Source organism: Aspergillus saccharolyticus (assembly GCF_003184585.1).
Source record: "Aspergillus saccharolyticus JOP 1030-1 unplaced genomic scaffold BP01scaffold_35, whole genome shotgun sequence".
In the NCBI taxonomy this organism is placed as follows: domain Eukaryota; kingdom Fungi; phylum Ascomycota; class Eurotiomycetes; order Eurotiales; family Aspergillaceae; genus Aspergillus; species Aspergillus saccharolyticus.
The window spans coordinates 185,456-204,509 of NW_020290645.1; the positions used below are offsets into that span (position 1 = coordinate 185,456).

Below are 19,054 nucleotides of genomic sequence, written 5' to 3' on the forward strand. Positions count from 1 at the left end.
TCTGCTGTCGTGCAACAGCTGGTAGATGAGAGAGTCATTCCAATTAGAGGTATAGTCCTACTGGAGTAGTATGGACTGGCTAGATGCGCGAGTCACTCTGGCTTAAGTGGGAGTTTGTCGGCTTAGCTGAAGACGAGCAACAGGAGAAAATTGCACGCGATGGTTTGCCGTATGAAAACTGGATATTGCACGGGGCTTCTTTGTGGTTACTGTGGCTTTTCCAGCGGTATGAGCATATTCCTGTTCTCTTTCTATGTTTGGGAGTCCTGATACATTTTATCAGATTTTCTACGCCCCTAACGACGTCAACAGTTCAGCAGCCAACATCGTTGCTGATGATTAGTACTGCATTCCGTTCATCGAAGGGATAATTTCGTTGAGTGCATTGCAGAAATCTAGAGTAATGACTGGACTGGCCTACCGTCCTACACGGTGAAATCATGGCGGACCAAGACTAACAGAATGTGATAACAGAATTCGAGCGAACAACACCAGCGGATGTTGAATCCGAGGTCATCAGAAGGTTGAACGGAGCATTGCATAGTCACAAGCAAAATAATAGAGCCAAAGACAGCGGCATCGTCTACAAATGTCAAAGGCTAGTCTAGTAGTCGTCACCGCGACTGATGACTTCCTTGCCGCCGCTGTGGAGAAGAATGGTCTGGAGCACGTGTTAGTTTCAGAAGCCTCGATCACAAAGAGGAAACTTACATGCTCGAATTGTGCGGTGTATGAGCCCTTCACGTCGACGAGCGGCGCATACGACTCCACAATCCCGTTGTCAATCAGGTTCTTCATCTGCTTCCCGTCAGCATATTGTTACGGCAGTCTAGTCATGGCAGCACTCACCCCGAGATGATAATGGGACACCCCAAGTCTCTCCAGATAGCGCCGGCAGAAAACGATCGACCCGAAGTTGGAGTCAATGGTTTTCAGCAGCGACTTGGCCGAGGCAAGACGCAGGTTCGCGCCGGAGATATCCGTGTTCCTACCGTAGCCGTAGACACCCACCTATCGAGACTGTCAGTCTAGGCCTGCCGTGCAGAAAAAAGATAGACGTACATCATCAGTTAGGTATCCTTGACCGGTGCTCCCGAATGTCTCGATCGCAAAGACCTCTCCCTCCTCCATCTTGTCGCGATTGTTGCTCTTGATGAACGGGATCTGCTTGCTGCCATGGATGTGATAGCGCAAGATGTCGTGGCCCGTAATGTTCCGGATAGCTTTCACGGGGCGCGTCTTGCCATCGATCTCGACCTCGTAGCTCTCCATCACTTCCTGGATGGCAGCACCGATTTCGCCCATTCTCGCATCGATACCAGCATGCTACCACGATTAGCCGCCGTGGTCCGTGCCATGGGGTTTTATATGACTTACCTGGATGCCAGTGTTGGTCGCCTCCTTCACAGCCGTGAGAAGGTGGTCATACTTCTCCTCAAACGCAACGGTAAACGCGGAGTCAACAATGCGCCCATTCACATGCACTCCGAAATCTACCTTGAGAACGTCATTCTTATCCAGAATCACGTCCTTCGCGCCCGGGTTGGGCGTCCAGTGCGCCGCCACGTGATTCAGACACAGGCCGGTCGGGAATCCCATGCCCGCGTGGAACGCATCTCCGGTCTCCAGACCCTGGTGGCCGGAAAGCGCGCGCACGCCGTCTTCAATTCCCTCGGCAATATCCGTGAGACTGGTCCCAGGCTTGATGAGCTCCTTCTGGGCATACTGCCGGACCTGGCGATGGATCTCGGCCGCCTTGCGGTAGTCAGGCAGAAAGTCTTCGTCCCAGAGCCGGGAGTTGTAGCGCAGTTCTTCGTCGGTGGTGCGGGCGGTGTTCTCGTCGTAGGGGACGAGTTGTCCCGCGGGGTATATGTCGGAGGCAAAGAGGGTGGAGAGCGGCACCCGCGGAGGGGTGGTTTGCTGGGTGGCTGAGGTCTTTTTCTTCTTTTTGTTGGACCTCTTGCGTTTCTTTTGTTTCTTCTCTGGATGGGTCGGATGGCTGTGTCAGGGTATATGGTTCGGTTTCCTTCCGAGTTTGGGACGTACCAGTAGTAGAGGCGCCGTTCACCCCACTTTCTTCCTTCGAATTATCCTCGTCGTCGTCGTCATCGTCGTCGCTGATGATTCCTCGGTCCAAGTCCGCCGAGCCAGAGCCGTTTCGAGAGGATTTGACTTGAGGATTAGCGCTTGAAGTCGGAGGAGTTGGAGGCTGTCGCACAGTCAGGTCAGTGTCTGCTTCAGTGGGGGGGGAGGAATTGGGGAAGAGCATACCATCGGGCTCTTGCCGATGTCCCTCGGGGGTCTTGGATCCCATGTTGATGTAGATGTAGAGAGTACCACGCACGCGACTGGCATGGACTGTTTGTGTGGAATTTGGTGATGAGGTTGTAGGAAAGACAAAGATACGGCGATCCCCCGCGTGTTGTCAAGATCAACATCTCTAGAGCTGACTCAGCAGTCACCCCGCCCGAAGAAAGCAGTCTAGATCGGGCCTTTTGGAAGGCTTCAGAAACGATCATTGCTCTCTTCGTTGAAATCGATCTCTACTTCTATGCGAGTTGCTATCCTTCTTTCCATATACTACTCAGTCACAACGACTCCCACTTCTCTTGCTGGTCGATCCTTTCGTCAGGACGAATGCGACGAAGCAGTCACCAAGCTTACTGGCATAGCTGCGGGTTTACTGTATATTTCTATATTATCCAGGCGCCTCATGTGGAGAGAACCTGATTTCCGAATTGTGTCAAGAAAACAGACATCTGGTTCCGCAACAAACGTTCACCGGGACAAGTGCTCGCCAAAGTTTATTGACTTTACTCGAGTCTCTCACCTTTGTCAACAGGGGAGCTGGAGCCAGACTGACCGAAATTAGCCTATTATAAAAACCGCTGGTTAATACAGTCTGAGAGGACAGAGCGCAAGGTCTGCTACCTCATCGATCTACTGTCTCTGGAGAGGACAGTCTGACCTTCTCTAGGGGAAGCCAGTGAAAATAGAGACAACTCTGCGAAGACTAGTCGGACTGTGGGGAAGACGGCCAGGCCTCGCAGGTGGTCATAGCTCCAACCTCATTGAGCGGGCATTGACCAACACAGAGCCATCGGAGCCATCGGAGCCATCGGAGCCATTGGAGAGAGGTATTCAGTGCCAGTGCCAATCTGCAGGTGACTCGTGTTGCCAAAAACTAATGGGTTCTGTTTCGTCCACAGTCGGACGATGTGGTCAGCGGCGCGTGGTAACCACCTCAGGCATTGGGAGCCGCTAAGAAGGCCGGCAGAGATAGACCGCGACATCACATGCATTCACATGCCTGGGAGCTGGAATGTGGCATCGCACTTTATCACAGCTTCCCGCGAAATTAGCAAAAAAAAAAAAGGTGTCTAAAGCTTCATCCAGCTCAGGTTAAGTCGGTGGCTGGAACTATCCTCAGACAAAGACTTTCTGGCAGCTGTGTCGTGGCGATACCCGGGTGTATGCATTCATTCTTGCGACGACAATCATGACTCCTTTCGGAATCGATCGGTGGCGGAGATGAAGAGCCTTCCGAAAAGAACCGAGAATGATCGACCTGCGTACCCGTAACAACTCTGCCTGTGGTGTTTGGTGCAGCCGCGGCTGGCTGGAGGTTGTTCGGACGTGCGGGGAGATGAGGAAGGCTTATCGAGGGCGACATCCTCGGTAGGATGGAAACGGGGACGCTCTGATAACTTGAACCTGACTGGTTTGCGATGAGCCAAGAGGGTTGGTGGGGGGTGGCTCTGGTTCTGATGGACTGACCGTACACGGGCGAATTGCGCTTTCGGACGAGAAGACTCCTCTCTCGGACATCTCTGGCCTCACCACGTCCAGTTCATATCGAGCATCGGGGCATTGAGAGTATATCAAGTGTCGAGGAGAAAGTATCGAGTCATCAGCAGTGATAAGGGCCGATGCGGGAGACGGTGGCCGGCGCGTGCCGGGCGGGAAACTTGGCCTAATCGGGCCCAGTCGGCCGAATGGACAAGGGTTCCCCGCGGAGAAGTCACGTGAAGATCAACCACTCCTCCTTTCCGCTCATCCATGGGCTACGAGGGCGAAGTATGAGGGAGTCCAGGAGAGTTCATGCCCCAGGATTATGTTATGGCTCATCCGAACTTCCCATGGGCCGCGGCTGTCCGTGGGTCCTGACGTAGTCGAGCCACCCCTCCTCCCGATAAGAATCTGGGGTGGGTGAAAACTTATATACTTTGCTTGCCCCTCCTGCTGGAGAGCTGCTACCTCTACTATGTGTTTGAGTCTGTGATCAATGCTCTTGCTCATTTATCTGCCCTATTAGAGCTTTGTACTGCATCATCATATCTGATTCACCTTCACCACCATGAGCCAAACCGAGGCCCAGCTCAAGGATGTTGCCATCCTGGGCACTGTGAGCACCGAAGCTCGCAAGATCCTCACCAAAGACGCCTGTGCCTTCCTAGCCATCCTGCACCGCACCTTCAACCCCACCCGCAAATCCCTCCTCCAGCGCCGCATCGACCGACAGGCCGAGATTGACAAGGGCCACCTGCCCGACTTCCTCCCTGAGACCAAGCACATCCGCGAGAATGACGCCTGGAAGGGCGCTCCCCCGGCTCCCGGTTTGGTCGACCGCCGTGTGGAGATCACAGGTCCTACGGACCGGAAAATGGTGGTGAACGCTCTCAACTCGGATGTCTGGACATATATGGCGGATTTTGAGGGTGGGTGTTCTCTTCCACTCAGCTGCGGGCAAGAATACTAACTCCCCCTGGATACCAGACTCCAGCGCCCCGACGTGGGAGAACATGATTAATGGTCAGATCAACCTCTACGACGCGATCCGTCGACAGGTCGACTTCAAGCAAGGCAACAAGGAGTACAAGCTGCGGACAGACCGGGTGCTGCCGACATTGATCGCACGGGCTCGAGGCTGGCACCTCGAGGAGAAGCACTTCACCGTGGACGGCGAGCCCATCTCGGGCAGTCTGTTCGACTTTGGGCTGTATTTCTACCACAACGCGAAGGAGTTGGTGGCCCGCGGGTTCGGGCCCTATTTCTACCTGCCCAAGATGGAATCGCATCTGGAGGCGCGGCTGTGGAACGACGTGTTCAACTTGGCGCAGGACTACATTGGCATGCCGCGGGGCACGATCCGCGGGACCGTGCTGATCGAGACCATCACCGCGGCGTTTGAGATGGAGGAGATCATCTACGAGCTGCGGGAGCACAGCTCGGGTCTCAACTGCGGCCGCTGGGATTACATCTTCTCGTTCATCAAGAAGTTCCGCAAGCACCCCAATTTTGTCTTGCCGGATCGCTCGGACGTGACGATGACGGTGCCGTTTATGGATGCCTACGTTAAGCTGCTGATCAAGACTTGCCACCGACGAGGCGTTCACGCTATGGTATGTCCTCACTTTCACCTCCCCCCTTAGCTCCATCGGTGACGGCACGATCCCTAACTCCGCACAGGGCGGAATGGCCGCACAGATCCCCATCAAGAACGACCCCGCCGCCAACGACAAGGCCATGGAGAGCGTGCGTGCCGACAAGCTGCGCGAGGTGCGTGCCGGCCACGACGGAACGTGGGTGGCTCACCCCGCGCTGGCCGCCATCGCCTCGGAGGTCTTCAACACCCACATGCCCACGCCGAACCAGCTCTTCGTGCGCCGCGAAGACGTCCACATCACCGCGAACGACCTGCTGAACACCAACGTCCCGGGTAAGATCACCGAAGAGGGCATCCGCAAGAATTTGAACATTGGTCTTTCCTACATGGAGGGCTGGCTTCGCGGAGTAGGCTGTATCCCCATCAACTTTCTCATGGTAAGTTTCACCTCCCCGCGACCCCTCATGAATTCATCAATCCCATCCATCCATCCACTAACACCCACAAAGGAAGACGCCGCCACCGCCGAAGTCTCACGCAGCCAGCTCTGGCAATGGACCCACCACGGCATCACCACCGCGGACGGCAAGAAGGTCGACAAGGCCTACGCCCTGCGGCTGCTGCAGGAGCAGGCCGACGAGCTGGCCGCCAAGGGCCCCGCCGGCAACAAGTTCCAGCAGGCCGCCCGCTACTTCGCCAGCCAGGTCACCGGCGAGGACTACGCCGACTTCCTGACCTCCTTGCTGTATAATGAGATCTCCTCGGCGGGCAGTGCCTCGCCGGCGGCTAAGCTGTAGATCGGTTTTGGCTGGCATGAAGGGTTATTAATGAATGGGTGTTTTGATTGAATGAATATGTGATGCGAAGTATACCAATTGCTCAATGGGATATATATATATATATTTTTTTTTTCTTTTTTCTATCGTGGTTGTAGGTGTAGTGTGGATCAATTGTACGAGTGATAATGCTTGTGTCGAGGGGAAGTGTCGTGTAATAGGGTGAGAGCAGAAAATACACTTGCAGGTATTCTCTGCGGGGTATAGTACTGCCCTCACACGGAGATTGGAGATTTGGCAAGTAGAGAAGTAAGGTCAGGAATCGACCTCTCCAAGTACTCTAGCTCCTGCGGGGTGAAGGCAAAGCTAGGCTCATCTGTCTGGGTGATACTGTATAGCCGACCGATAAGCGAACTGTGCGGGTCAGACCCCACCTACTATACTATACTATACTATACTATACTATACTATACTATAGTACCTTAATCTAACCTGGCCTAATGGGATAAACAGAGTTCCACAAGACAAGACACAAGGTTGCATCAGCTCGTGAGATACTTATGTCGAAATCATGTCGGAAGCAGCAATCACACCTCTCATTCAATGCAGTATCTTCGCACATGCGTGGAGACAGGTCCGAGAATGAAGATTTATCTACGCAAAGTGCAGGGCATGACCCAGAGACAAGCACGCACTCCAACCAAACTCATTCTCAATGTCATTCTGTGTACTACTAAACTCGGAAGAACTCAATCAGGATATAAGAAAGCTTCGTCCCACGCAGACCCAAACAACCAACTGTACTTCCACCACATGGATCTCCAAAAAACCAACCCGAAAGGACCGCGACAACATCTCACTACTCATATTGACACCCAAAATCTCTCCCTTCCCCCAGAAATAGGCAGACGACCTTAGATATAAAACATGGTGTGGCTCACACTAGGATGGATCGTCACCCGGTGACCATCAACAGACTCGGCCTTGCTCCCAGCGGCACTCGCTGTCGACGCATCAAAGACGTCTGAGAGATAACATCTCGCACGCTCGCAGACCAGATCAGCATAGTATGCAGGGGGACAGATGCTGACGGCCTTGGTGGCGCGTCCGAACAGATAGCACATCTTGTGGGTCAGATTCTCCAGGACATCGGCGGCGTTCTGCCCAGGGGCGAGCTTCTCTTGACAGAAAATCTCATCGTAGACAGTGAAGTAGTGCGCCGGGCGAGCGGTGCCTTTGAGAGCCGTGTGCGCTTGCAAGAAAAAGTCCCAGTTGCGGGCCTCGGTCACGCCGCGGTCAACGACAGTGCCATTGTGGGGATTGCCGGAGTTGTCGGCTTCCTCCTCCTTGGTCGGATAGAAACGCGTGTGGTGCCGCTTGCCGACTACCACGATGGAGATCCGTGGCACTTTTTGGTTGGTTTTCTGATACAACTGCTCGCAAGCCTTCTGGATCAGAGGCAGTTCCTCCCGGACCACCATTTCATACTGTCCTTCGGAGACTCCGTCCCGGTAGATGATGATGTTCTCGGGGTACTGGCCCTTGTGGCCTTTCGCCCAGCGGCCGAGGTGGACCTTCAGCATCACGTCGAGGTCGCTGACCCGCTCCTGGCGAGAGGTTTGGACTCGGAGTTCTGCTGGCCACTGCCCCAGATTGGCATCCACTGAGGCGACCATGCCGGCAACGCTCGGGGCCTTGGACGATGACCCTGGGGAGGGATGAGTCACATCGATCCCAACAAGCATAGTCTTATTCTTGCCGACAATCCCAAGTTCTTGACCGGGAATGAGCTGATTGACGCCGCCGAGCTTCAGATTGACTTTGAGACCGACATTGGCGAGATATTGTGGGCTACCCTTCAACAACTTGTCAACTTGCACGTTGACGTTCCGGACGCCCTCTTGAACGTCACAAGTGCGCTTCATACAGTTGTATACCTCCGTACTCTGGTCAGACAGAATCCCGAGGATCAGGTCAGGTTTGCGAGTTCCGATGAGAGCCCGAACGGCCTCGCTAATTTGGTTCTCGCGCTGGTGTCTAGCCTGATCGTTGTCTCCCGAAGCGAGTGCCACGCGATCTCCACCTCTGGGTGCGTTCGCCTGCACCCCGACTTCGTTGAGCTTCTCCTTGAACTGGCCAAGGGCGGCCTCCATTTCTTCGCGGGAGGGTTTCCACCTTGGGTTGGAGTCGAGGAATAGGTAGGCCCAGGATGTTAATCTAGATCCGGTGGAAAACTTGATGGACTTCATGTTCCAGCTTCCGCCAAGCGTCTGGATGTTTTTTTCCCTATTGCTATTGGCGTCCTTGTAAAGAACCCGTGGTGCAGTGAGCACACGGCCGGGTACCGTGACAAGTTGTGTGCCCACTTGAACACCAAATTCAGTCAAGGCGGCGTTTGCAGTGGCGCCGAGCGCCAGGAGACGCGTGCCTTTTTCGACAATCGATTGCGCGTTGAAGCCTGGGGGCTTAACCGCGAATTTTAGCATCTGACTGGTTTGGAACGGGCTGAGCTTGGATTTCGCTTGCTGCCCTGGCTCAACCATGCAAACCTCGACAGGCAGATAAACGGGTTTTGCAACGGATCCAACGTTCACAACTGGCATGTCCGGGTTGAGATTCACGTGATTGTAGTGTTCGGCGAAGAAGGCCGCAACACTGATGTATCGCCCAGGCGGCGCAGGGCCTGCTCGGGCAGGTTTCTTGCCCTTGGACTTCGAGGTAGTAGCTTGCTCTTTTCGTGGGGGTGGTTGTTGGCCTTTGTCTTCCAGCCAGAACTCAACATCTCTGGGACCGGCTCCCAGCTTAGACACTCTTGGTTTGTGTAGTTCCTGGCCACCATCATTCTTGGTTGCTAGGCCTTGAATCTGCTTGATTCGTGGAATGACATCACCTTTCTTGTTCTTGCGTTGAATGTGAGTTACTTGAACCCGCAGTCCTTTCAAGAATCTCTGCAAGGGTGAATAATTGAGGTCTTTCTGGAAGCCCCTTGGCCCCTGAAACTCCGCCATTAAGTCCGTAAGCGAGCCTTCCTGGTAGCAGGCGATATACTTCACCTGGACATTCACCAACAGGCGGGTAGTTGCGGCACGGACGCTCACAAAGTATCCACGAAGAGCTTCAAGCCCTGCCCCAAGATAGAAAGTTTCTTTGTCCTGCGGGTCGATGGAGAAGTGCCGGTTGGCCCCAACCGAGCGGACAGTTGGGTTTACCTTGGGCTGACTACCCAGGAGAATATTCATCGCCTGAAGGATTTCTGGCTTCTTGTCGAACATACCCGCCGCATCGGCCGAGGTCAGATAGTTCAACAGCTCGGACGGATCGATGCTGCCTGTATACTGGCACTTCACCTTGTAGATCTTGATCTTTGTCTGATCTTGTGGATTGGCGGGTTCTGATGATGTCTCGTCTTCGCCTTCATCTCGGTAGCTAACCTCATACACGCGAGCATCATCGACCTCCTCCAGGAGCTTGTCCCGGGAAAGGAGGGTGGATTTGAAATCGGTGACGATGCCATGTCCTAAGTGGGCAAAGTGATCTGTGATCAACAGCCTGACCACCTGCTGTGCCTTCTTGCCCGTAGGCTTTTTGGTCGCCTTGTCTTCGAGGATATCAACTTGATACCGATGGAGTGTTTTGGCGACCGACTTGAGCTGGAGGTAGTTGGCGAACAAAGTGACTGCCCTTCCCTGGGTTCCGAAAGCTGGCCGCGTAGGGTAAGGTACGCCGGCTCGCTTGACTTTGGCCAATGCGGTCATCGTTGCATCCTCCTTCGGCTGGACCTGGGAGTTTTGGGAAAGGTCTCCATCCTTTGGGAGGTAGATTTTCGGGCCGAGATCCTCACCTCCGCCCCGGCCGCCGCGACCGCCACGACCAGAAGGCCGACCTCTGGCACGGCCCCGGCCCCAGAAATCGCCTCGTTCATCGGTCCCTGGACGGACTGGAAGGTCAAAAGAGCCACGGCCTCTTCCCCGGCCTCCGCCGCGGGGGCCACCGCCACTACCACGATCGCCGCCTCCTCGATCTCCACGATACGCAGAACCTCCGCGGCCGCGGGCACCGCCTCTACCACGACCCGATTGGGGACCACCGCGAGTCTCAGACATGATGTGGTGCGGTGAAATTGATTCAGCAGAGGGTCGATCGGGGGAAAGAGAAGTTCAAGTGTGGATGGCAGGCCACGCAAGTAGCATGTATGGAGTTGTGATGTGTGGAGCTCCGACCGGCGAATAGTGGGCTCCACCGCTCGGGTTGGCGCTTGCTGTGTGGGTCGGGGGTCTCGGTCCGTGGGAGGAGAAGATTATGACAGGTGCTATCAGATGAAGATGATGATGATGATGATGATGATGGATGACACTGATAGACTTGACTGATGAAGGTTAATTCGTAGGTGAAGAGAAGGAAGAGAAGTTCTGACAGGTGGTGCGGGGTCTTAGGGGTATTGACTGCACCAAACCAACGATTAGAACGGTCGGGAACCCTTAGGGAGCTAATGTTCTTGCTGGTAAGCGGATAAGAATAAAGGAAGAATAGAATGCTGACACCTAAGTAGACTGATTAAGAATGATGATCAAGATCGATGGTGATGGGGAGGAGAGAGATGGAAGAAGAGGAAGAAGAGATGGAGGGCGAGGAGCTGAGAATAAAAGAAAAGCTGCTGCTCAAAACGGGTAACTTACATACAGTAGTGAAGCTTACTCATACAACTCGATATCTATGAAAATATAACTTCATCCATAAAGATGAGATGGGTCTGTTGTATTTTACATGTTTCATTTGAAGGAATAATCCTTCAAGATCAGCAGTGATTGGGATATGAATATCCTATTTGTCTGGTTGTGTAGACAGCCAGGACTGCTACACTTGATATCTACTTCGTACAGTAGCTAGCATTAGTACGAGGTTTATAGTTAGTACTGATGGTAACCACCTTGGTAGGAGGTACTAGTACTGGCCAAGGGGCAAGTTTGTTGGTGATTCACCTCCAGGTAGATGACTGCCTTTTGCTTTGAGCAGATTCTGAGCTTATTGAGCTTATCGAGACCCAATGCTTTCGTTGAAAGGGTGAGAAAAACAGATCCACTGACACCAACCGGGGAATTGACGGTTGTCAGTCAACCTCCTGTAGTCTGTCGTTCTACTACCACAGACAATTGAGAATATTCATCTACTGGTGCTGATGACATGGGTCACGTAGCTGACATCGTTTGCTTGTCTCTATGTAACACACAACCAGTATCTGGTTACGATGGAGACTCAGGGGGATTCCTCCGTCTCCATAGTGGGGTACTGCTGAGATGCTCCCTTTGAGAGCCTACTTGAGAATCCTGGGAACCGGTGCAGTGAATACTCAAGCAAGGGGAAGAACAGATGCTGACTCTGGTGTACATGGCGATCTACCTCACGGCGGTTCCTTCTGCAGCTGACGGTGGTGGCTCTCCCGCCGCCATATACCTCACCGGGGTCGGATACGCTTTTGGCTGGAACTCCATCCAGTATTTAATCACTTTGAAGATTCTTCCCACAGGGGTGTGCACCTTGGGGACGAGTTTGTTGATGTGTGTGCATTATGCGAATCGGTTTGCATTGACAAAGGTAAGGTATCTATTCTCCCGTATCTGTTGTTGCCAGCTGGGTAGGTCGTTGGCGTGGTAGTTGCTGGTGTTGGGAACATGTAAGGAGTATGCTGATTAGAGGAATGTCTACGGTGTTCCGACGACGATGTTGGCGGATGCACTGCAGCCTCGAGGGGCTTTTTGGTTCTTCTTTGTGGTGGCCCTACTGGGCTTCCTCTGGGGGCTGTTCTTGTTGCCTGAGACGAGGGGGCGGAGGTTGGAGGAGACCAGTACGTTGATTTTTGAAGCAGAACTTCCACGAGATCCCCATTGCATTGGTCTTGTAGAGATTAGTGATAGCTCGTAAGCTAGAGTCTCAAGAGCTTGTCTTTCTCACCCATCAAGATAAAGACTTGAACGAGAACACACCCATGTACATATAAAGGAAGACCGCTGTTAGACTTGGACCGGGGGAGAACAATGGTCTTGTTTTTCCAAGATTCAAAAACCGAGTAAACTCATACTGTTGATGTACAGGACTTCTCCGCTATGATTTGGAAGGAATCCTTAACTTCTGGTTAGGCTCTGGACCAACTCATTAACATGCCACCGATACAGAACACCGTGTCCGGTTATACAACAGCCCAAACAGCGATCCCTGACGCTTCAGCAACACAGAGGGAGCATCGCACTCGACCAGACTCCCTCCATCCAGAACCGCAACCCGATCGAAATCCAGGAGGGTGTGCACCCGGTGCGCAACCGCAATAACCGTACACCCCCGAAACTCCTCCCGGATCACCCGCTGCATCAGCCGATCCGTCTCATCATCCACGCGACTAGTGACCTCGTCCAAGAGCAGGATCTTCTGTTTCGAAACGATCGCCCGGGCCAAACAGAGCAACTGCTGCTGGCCCGCAGACAACGGCAGATCATCGATCCGTGCGTCTAGACCGCCGTGGGCCGCGATGTACTCCGTGAGCTGGACCTTGTCCAAAGCACGGAGGACTCTCTCGTCATGCATGGCTTGGAAGGTGGTGATATTGTCTCGGATGGTCCCGGGGAAGAGGAGGGGTTCCTGCGGGAGAACGGTGATGTGGCTGCGGATGCTATCGCGGGGACAGGATGTCAGGCTCACGCCGTCGATACTGATCCTCCCGCTCTGGACTTCGAGCATGCGGAGGAGGGCGAGGATGAGGGAGCTTTTGCCGCTGCCGGTGCGGCCGCAGACTCCGAACGTGGAGCCGGCGGGGATGCTGAGGGTGATATCGCGGAGGATGGGCGGGCCGGTGGGGTCGTAGCCCATGGTGGCATTCTGGAAGACGATGGAGCCTTCCGCCGGCCATGTCAGTGGGGGGGTTTGGTTCTCGTGGGGAAGATGCTCCGATGGCACAGTGCCGAAACTCCGGATCCGGGTGATAGCGCCGATGCTTGTGTCCAGCGAGGTCCAGCAATTGATCAGCTCGGCGAGCTGCTGGTGGAATGTGAGGAGCGATATGAGAGACACGCCGATGGGCCCCTGGGTCGGAACGCAGACGGCGAAGACGACCAGCAGGACCGCGAGGACGGCGACAACCAGATCCAGAACCAGGGTCAACCAGCGTTGGATGACGAAGAGGAAGTAGTACGGTCGCTGGGAGGTCTGCAGGAACGCCCGATGCTCTGCTTGGAAGCTGTCTCGCCAGCGGAAAGCCCGAATCGTGATCAGACCACTCAGGGTCTCCGTGAACTGGGCGTACAAGGGAGACTTCGCTTCCAGTTCCAGATGACGAAGCTGGCGCGAGGAGCGGAGGTAGAATTTCTGGATCCAGTAGATGATGAAGACGGTGATCGGGATCAGCGCCGCCATGTAGTTCGCACCGATGCAAATGAACGCCACGCTCACGACACATTGCACCAAGTAGTTGGACGTTTTGAGAAAGTCGGCTGGGAGTGACCGATCGATCAGGGTCATGTCTTGGCTGAAGCGGTTGAGGATGACCCCGGTGTCGATCGTGGTATGCCAGTGTAGCGGCGCGTCTTTCACTTTCGCGACGAGATGCTCGTGCAGCCGAGTTGATGAGGTGACGACGATGCGACAGAAGACCAGCCACATGCAGTAGGCCCAGAGGGCTGCTGCGACCATGGCTAGCAAAGCGTAGACGCTGAGGTATCGTGCCAGGTGCGCGAAGGGGGTCTGCTCGTTTGTTTCTGCCCACCACTGGACCCAAAGATCTAAGAGGTGGTTTGAGCGAGCGTGCATTGCGCTTGGGTCTCTTGTGGGCACTTACTGGTGAATTGTCCGCTGAAGATACCAACACCGAGAGCCCCGGCGTAGAGCAATATCGACCACCCGCCGGAAGTGCGGAAGTAATAGGCATAATCACGCACGTCTCCCAATTGCCTTGTCAATTCATCGCCAGAGTTCGTTGCCTTCTTGACACCAGGGCTCTGCTGCACCGGATCGGGAGGCTGCGCAGAGGAGATGTTGTCTTGGTTTGTCACAGGTGATGCGTAATCTCGCCCGGCTGGAAGCTGTCGCGGCGGTCCCTGTTCGACGATACTCCCCTGGTCCATGAGAACAACATGATCCGCGTGAGCCAGATGGCTCGCATCATGGGTCGCCATGATGACCGCAACTCCATTACGGCGTAAGATACCCCGAGGCCCGAGCACGCGGGAAAAGACATGAGCAGCTGTGGGAGCATCCAGAGCACTGAGGGAATCATCGAAGATTGCCAGCTTGGTGCGTGCATATACCGCACGAGCAATGGCAATCCGCTGGCGCTGCCCACCACTCATCGCCATACCGTTGCTGCCGATGATCGTGAGGTCCTGCTCAGGAAGGCGGGCGATGTCACAGTCCAGCGCGGTGGACTGGAGCACGGTGCGATACCACTCCTCTTCGTAGGGAAGGGGGTGACAGATATTGTCTCGGATCGAGCGATTGCGAATCCATGCTTTCGCATCACAGTATGCGATGCGGGCGACGTTGCTATCCATGGACCCGTTCACGCAGAGGAGTTCACCCAGACATGCTTTGAGCAGCGTGCTCTTTCCGGAACCCACGGGTCCTGCGACCATTGTCAAGGAAGCAGGGGGGACTCTCAGATTCACATTCAACAGTACTGGGTCTGATGCGCGACTCCAGCCAAAGTCGGCGCGACAAACCTGGAGTAGATCAGCCGTGGAAGGATTTGTTGTCTCCGCCCTGCTCGGCTGTGGTTGAAGCTCAATGGATTCTGCAACTTCAGTGGGCTCCTCAGTCGAGCACGATCTGCTTGCGTCATCCAGTTGCCCTCGGAGAGCGCGAGTATCAGAGTTCGCATTACCCAGATATACTTGGAGCCTCTGCACACTTTCCAGAGCTCCCGCCACCCGTGGTCCTGAATACGCCATATTCTCCAAGGGCGTACTCCACAGTGTCAGAATGGACAGGGTGGTGAAAGTCGCAGCCACATTCAACGGAGCACGGCCTGTGTGAAGAGCTATGGCCGCGTAAATCCCCAAGGTAAGCACCGGACTCAGGTTGGTGATTGCACCGCCTGCTCGCACAGATTCGTACATCAGTTTTCGCTCGCAAGGGGGATGGTAAGTCACATACCCAGGAGGTTGATCTTCACCATAACATGGCGAAACTTCTTTCCCTGGTTCAATTCGTTGACTCGTAACTGTTGCATCCTCCGTCCCAGACGCGAATGCAGATTCAACATCTTGATCGCAGAGAACGTGTTCAAATAGCGAGACGCGAATGCCACTCGCTGCTGCACAGCCTGCATCCACGCCTTCTGTCGGCTAGGCATCGACTTGGATAGGAGGTGCGTCGAGACCATCGCCCCGAGAGAAACAAGGGCCGGAACGGCCGCCGCCCAGGAGACCTGGCGCTGCAACAGATACAATGCGATGGCGGTTTCCACGGGGCTGGCCCACACTTCATGCAGATTCTGAATTCCGAAGGCAATGTTGTCAATGTCATTACTCATCAGTGTCAATGCAGCGGAATCGCTGTGCTCGGTGAAGCGCAAACTTAGGGTCTGTTCGTAGATCAACGAGATGACCGCTCCTCTGATCTTTGTGATCAGGCGGTAGTTGTGATGCTGGTAGAGACAGTCGAAAATCTGTACCACTGTTAGCGATGGTTCAGACTGGCCATGTTGAGAACAACGCCAGATCGACATTCATACCCCTTTGAGCAGGAAAACCAGGGCAAAAGCACCGATCAAGCCATAACCCTTGTTCTTGACGGGGTGGCTTTCTTGGACGTACTCGGTCAGTGCCGCAATGAGGAATGGCTGCGAGTAGCTCAATCCGATGACTACTACTCTAGCCAGGAAGGAACAGAGAATGGAGGACCTGAAAGTCCATACGGTGCAATACGCCAGAGCATTTTTGGAGGATTTCGAGGCTATTTCTGGGTCAAATCCCGTCATGTTGAGCCCTTTCGTGGGGGATTGACGTACCTCCTTTCCAGGCGGTGCTCAGACGATCATGCAATACATCTGCAGATAAACTCTGGTCCAACTGAGGCAGATCATCGACGGAGAGGATGGACTTGAACCCAAGCAAGAGATACGGGTTGGCCCACCAGAAGAATGTGCGGCTGTACAGCCCACTCATCTCCTCTTGGCCATAGGACACTGTCGGATGCTTCCGAAGCAAATGCTTCGAGCGAGACTCCAAGTAGAACCAAATGACCTTGATAGCGATACTGGCTGTGTAGAGTCCCGCAATGGCAGTATAGGACGCCAGCCACAGACTTCTCGCGCGTACCACATCGAAAAGGAGGGAGACAGACAACGCGAAGTTCAGGATATGAGAAGGATGGATCGAGAAGAGGTGTTCCCAGTGCGACAGCAACAACAGACCAAGTGCGGTCGCAACGGCCAGGGCAGCGGCTGGTAAGGAGGCTTGCGTTCGTGGTGCATGCGGCCGAAGCCATACGACTAGCAGGGACAGTTGGGTAGCCCCAAACGCTTGTCCAAAGCCCTAGAAAGGACCCGATGTTAGCAAAGTGGAAGCATGATCTCGCTCTATCCTACGTCACTTACCAACTTGGTCCAATACAGCCAACTCTGTGAGACCTTGCGAATCCTGCCGGGTTGAAGTTGCTTATAGCGAATCGGAATGCTGAGCAATAGCAGCACCGAGGGTACGATCGAAAAGAAACATTCCTCAAATAGCAATGTGAAGTCGAATCCCCCGCGACAATGATGGCTCGCTTGAGGACCGATTTGATTGTCGCCACAGGTGCGAATATTCTCCATGGTGGTCACATACGGGTCTCACAAGAAGTGGGGATGAAGCGAAGATCTCCAGATGGGACGATGATGCTTATCATTCTGAAACGCATTGGTCTACAGCAGGGGTTCGTTCAGCTTCGTGCGCATTAGGCTGAGCCCGTCGGTGTTCCGATTGTCCCTAATATAGCGCCAGCCAACCACTTTGGATCGATAAGCTGACTGGCGCGCCGTGCGTCCAATTGAATGCATGAGGCGCAGGCACGTACGAACTGGACCCAATAGACGCTGGTGCGGAGTTGACCCACCGTAAGTGGCTGACGGCCCTACTCCGTAGCGATGAAACGCCTCTGCCAGGATCCTCTCATCCTGAGGCCATTCCTGAGATAAGAAGCTGAGATGCCTGTCGAATGGAATCTGGCTATGCCATCAGCCTGTCGAATGGTCACGTGCATGAGCTGGACTCCTCGAATAGCAAGCGGTGAATACTGACAGAATACCGGAAGCGGTGACCGAATCGCCAAGCCCGGATGCGGGAAGCGGGATTTCCGAGAGTGGGTCTCGGAATTTCCGCCGCTGGTCTCCGAGAGGAGGGCAAATCGTACCATACACTCTCTCCAGCCCTGTTCCGCTGCGCTGGGCTGAAACAGCCACTATGGCGATTGAAATCACTGAGTTATAGTCAAGCTCTCGACCATTTCGTTCAGAGCGAGTATGCCAAGAATTCGGTACAGTCGAAGGGCGTGCCAAGACCGACCCGGACTCACCGGCGGGCCGGAATCAGGAGGAAACCCGCACGCCAGTATGACTAACTCATACTCAGATCAACGAAATAACTACTCATTAAAGGTTGTGAAGCCCACACCACTCCAGACCTTGTTCTCTCCTCAACAAGAGAAAACCAATTGACCTACCACCTCCACCCCCCCTCAAAATCAACATCAAAATGACCACCCACCCCCAACCCCCAGTACAAACCGTCCTCGACGCCATCGGCAACACCCCCCTAGTCCAGCTCAACCACCTCGTCCCGCCCAATGCCGCTGCGATCTACATCAAGCTCGAATTCCTGAACCCCACCGGCTCGTACAAAGACCGCATGGCCAAGTCCATCATCGAAGAAGCCGAACGCCGCGGCGATCTCCGCCCCGGCATGACCGTCGTGGAGGCCACGGGGGGCAGCACGGGCGCGTCTCTCGCCTTTGTCTGCGCGGCTAAGAAGTATGCCTGTACTGTGGTCTCGTCCAACGCCTTTGCCGCCGAGAAATTACAGACGATGGGGGCGTTGGGAGCGCAGCTGGATTTAGTGCACAGTGATGCCGGGATCACGCCGGAGTTGACGCCGATGATGATGCGCCGGGCGAGGGAGCTGGCTGCGCGGGGCGGTGGCGCGGAATGCTACCTGACGGATCAGCTCCAGAATCCGGACGCCTGCGCTGGGTATGAGGGGATTGGGCGGGAGTTGCTGGAGCAGTTGCCGGGTGGGATCGATGCGTTTTGCGGGGCGGTGGGTGGGGCGGGGATGATGATGGGAGTGTCGAAAGTGTTAAAGGCGAAGCGGCCGGCGGTCCATGTGGTGGTGCTGGAGCCGGACTCGTCGCCAATGATCACGGAGGGAAAGTCGGGGACCCATGGTGTCGAGGGGATCGGGTTGGGATTCGTGCCGCCACATCTGGATCGCAGTTTGTATGATGAGGCGATGGCGGTCTCGGAGGAGGAGGCGCGGATCATGTGTCGGAGATTGGCCAGGGAAGAGGGTTTGTTGGTGGGGACCTCGACGGGGATGAACGTCGTGGCTGCCATCGATCTGGCAAAGCGTCTGGGGCCTGGTAAGACGGTGGTGACGGTGGCTGTGGATACTGGTCTCAAATATATGAGCGGGACTCTGTTCTCTGGTTAGAAGGGCGAAAATTGAACTCCTGCGGGCTATGGAGTAGTAGTACGTACTCGGGGTCACATATGCTTCAAGAGACCTGTATCGCTGAGAGAATACATCACTACTCGAATGCGGATTTTGGTAAGGTGGCAGTGTTGCAGGACAATGCTTGGAGTGTATTTGCAAATATGCGGTAAACATTCTATACTCTAAGGCCAAGGTCTAGAAAGTGAAGGTGAATATGTAAA

The 19,054-nt window shown here is 54.5% G+C and overlaps 7 protein-coding genes across 7 annotated transcripts; 4 read left to right on the forward strand and 3 right to left on the reverse strand.

Annotated features, from left to right (window-relative positions):
• The first annotated feature begins 28 nt into the window (after positions 1-28).
• Positions 29-498, forward strand: BP01DRAFT_135294 (uncharacterized protein). The gene has a single exon (XM_025570509.1). The coding sequence runs from the start codon at positions 84-86 to the stop codon at positions 369-371; it is 288 nt and encodes a 95-aa protein (XP_025428391.1). The 5' UTR covers positions 29-83; the 3' UTR covers positions 372-498.
• BP01DRAFT_359494 (putative methionine aminopeptidase, type II) lies at positions 240-2,704 on the reverse strand. The gene is made up of 7 exons (XM_025575696.1): positions 2,272-2,704; positions 2,047-2,209; positions 1,378-1,982; positions 1,063-1,326; positions 850-1,011; positions 712-798; positions 240-661 (listed from the first exon to the last, which is right to left on the reverse strand). The coding sequence occupies exons 1-7, from the start codon at positions 2,272-2,274 to the stop codon at positions 605-607; spliced, it is 1,341 nt and encodes a 446-aa protein (XP_025428392.1). The 5' UTR covers positions 2,275-2,704; the 3' UTR covers positions 240-604.
• Positions 2,530-3,004, forward strand: BP01DRAFT_359495 (uncharacterized protein). The gene is made up of 2 exons (XM_025575697.1): positions 2,530-2,873; positions 2,969-3,004. The coding sequence occupies exon 1, from the start codon at positions 2,552-2,554 to the stop codon at positions 2,870-2,872; it is 321 nt and encodes a 106-aa protein (XP_025428393.1). The 5' UTR covers positions 2,530-2,551; the 3' UTR covers position 2,873; positions 2,969-3,004.
• Positions 3,005-4,357: 1,353 nt separating this feature from the next.
• On the forward strand, positions 4,358-6,183 carry BP01DRAFT_303499 (malate synthase; the record flags this gene model as incomplete). Its single annotated transcript, XM_025572122.1, has 4 exons — positions 4,358-4,718; positions 4,777-5,402; positions 5,470-5,823; positions 5,896-6,183. The coding sequence occupies 4 exons, from the start codon at positions 4,358-4,360 to the stop codon at positions 6,181-6,183; spliced, it is 1,629 nt and encodes a 542-aa protein (XP_025428394.1).
• An 893-nt stretch (positions 6,184-7,076) lies between these two features.
• On the reverse strand, positions 7,077-10,265 carry BP01DRAFT_368236 (putative RNA interference and gene silencing protein (Qde2); the record flags this gene model as incomplete). The annotated part of the gene is made up of 1 exon (XM_025576496.1): positions 7,077-10,265. One exon carries the CDS (start codon positions 10,263-10,265, stop codon positions 7,077-7,079), a length of 3,189 nt encoding a protein of 1,062 aa, XP_025428395.1.
• Positions 10,266-12,132: 1,867 nt separating this feature from the next.
• Positions 12,133-16,957, reverse strand: BP01DRAFT_346966 (multidrug resistance protein MDR; the record flags this gene model as incomplete). The annotated part of the gene is made up of 7 exons (XM_025573666.1): positions 12,133-13,928; positions 13,985-15,238; positions 15,298-15,374; positions 15,423-15,811; positions 15,878-16,098; positions 16,154-16,679; positions 16,733-16,957. The coding sequence occupies 7 exons, from the start codon at positions 16,955-16,957 to the stop codon at positions 12,313-12,315; spliced, it is 4,308 nt and encodes a 1,435-aa protein (XP_025428396.1). The 3' UTR covers positions 12,133-12,312.
• A 696-nt stretch (positions 16,958-17,653) lies between these two features.
• Positions 17,654-18,899, forward strand: BP01DRAFT_394286 (PLP-dependent cysteine synthase family protein). The gene has a single exon (XM_025578314.1). The coding sequence runs from the start codon at positions 17,877-17,879 to the stop codon at positions 18,828-18,830; it is 954 nt and encodes a 317-aa protein (XP_025428397.1). The 5' UTR covers positions 17,654-17,876; the 3' UTR covers positions 18,831-18,899.
• Positions 18,900-19,054: the final 155 nt, after the last annotated feature.

Excerpts from the sequence above, each read along its gene's own strand:
- BP01DRAFT_135294 (XM_025570509.1), top strand. The coding sequence starts at position 84 with ATGCGCGAGTCACTCTGGCTTAAGTGGGAGTTTGTCGGCTTAGCTGAA.
- BP01DRAFT_359494 (XM_025575696.1), bottom strand. Across the intron at positions 1,327-1,377 it reads CGACCAACACTGGCATCCAG|CATGCTGGTATCGATGCGAG; the intron begins GTAAGTCATATA and ends TAATCGTGGTAG. Across the intron at positions 662-711 it reads ACACCGCACAATTCGAGCAT|ACCATTCTTCTCCACAGCGG; the intron begins GTAAGTTTCCTC and ends CACGTGCTCCAG.
- BP01DRAFT_359495 (XM_025575697.1), top strand. The coding sequence starts at position 2,552 with ATGCGAGTTGCTATCCTTCTTTCCATATACTACTCAGTCACAACGACT.
- BP01DRAFT_394286 (XM_025578314.1), top strand. The coding sequence starts at position 17,877 with ATGACCACCCACCCCCAACCCCCAGTACAAACCGTCCTCGACGCCATC.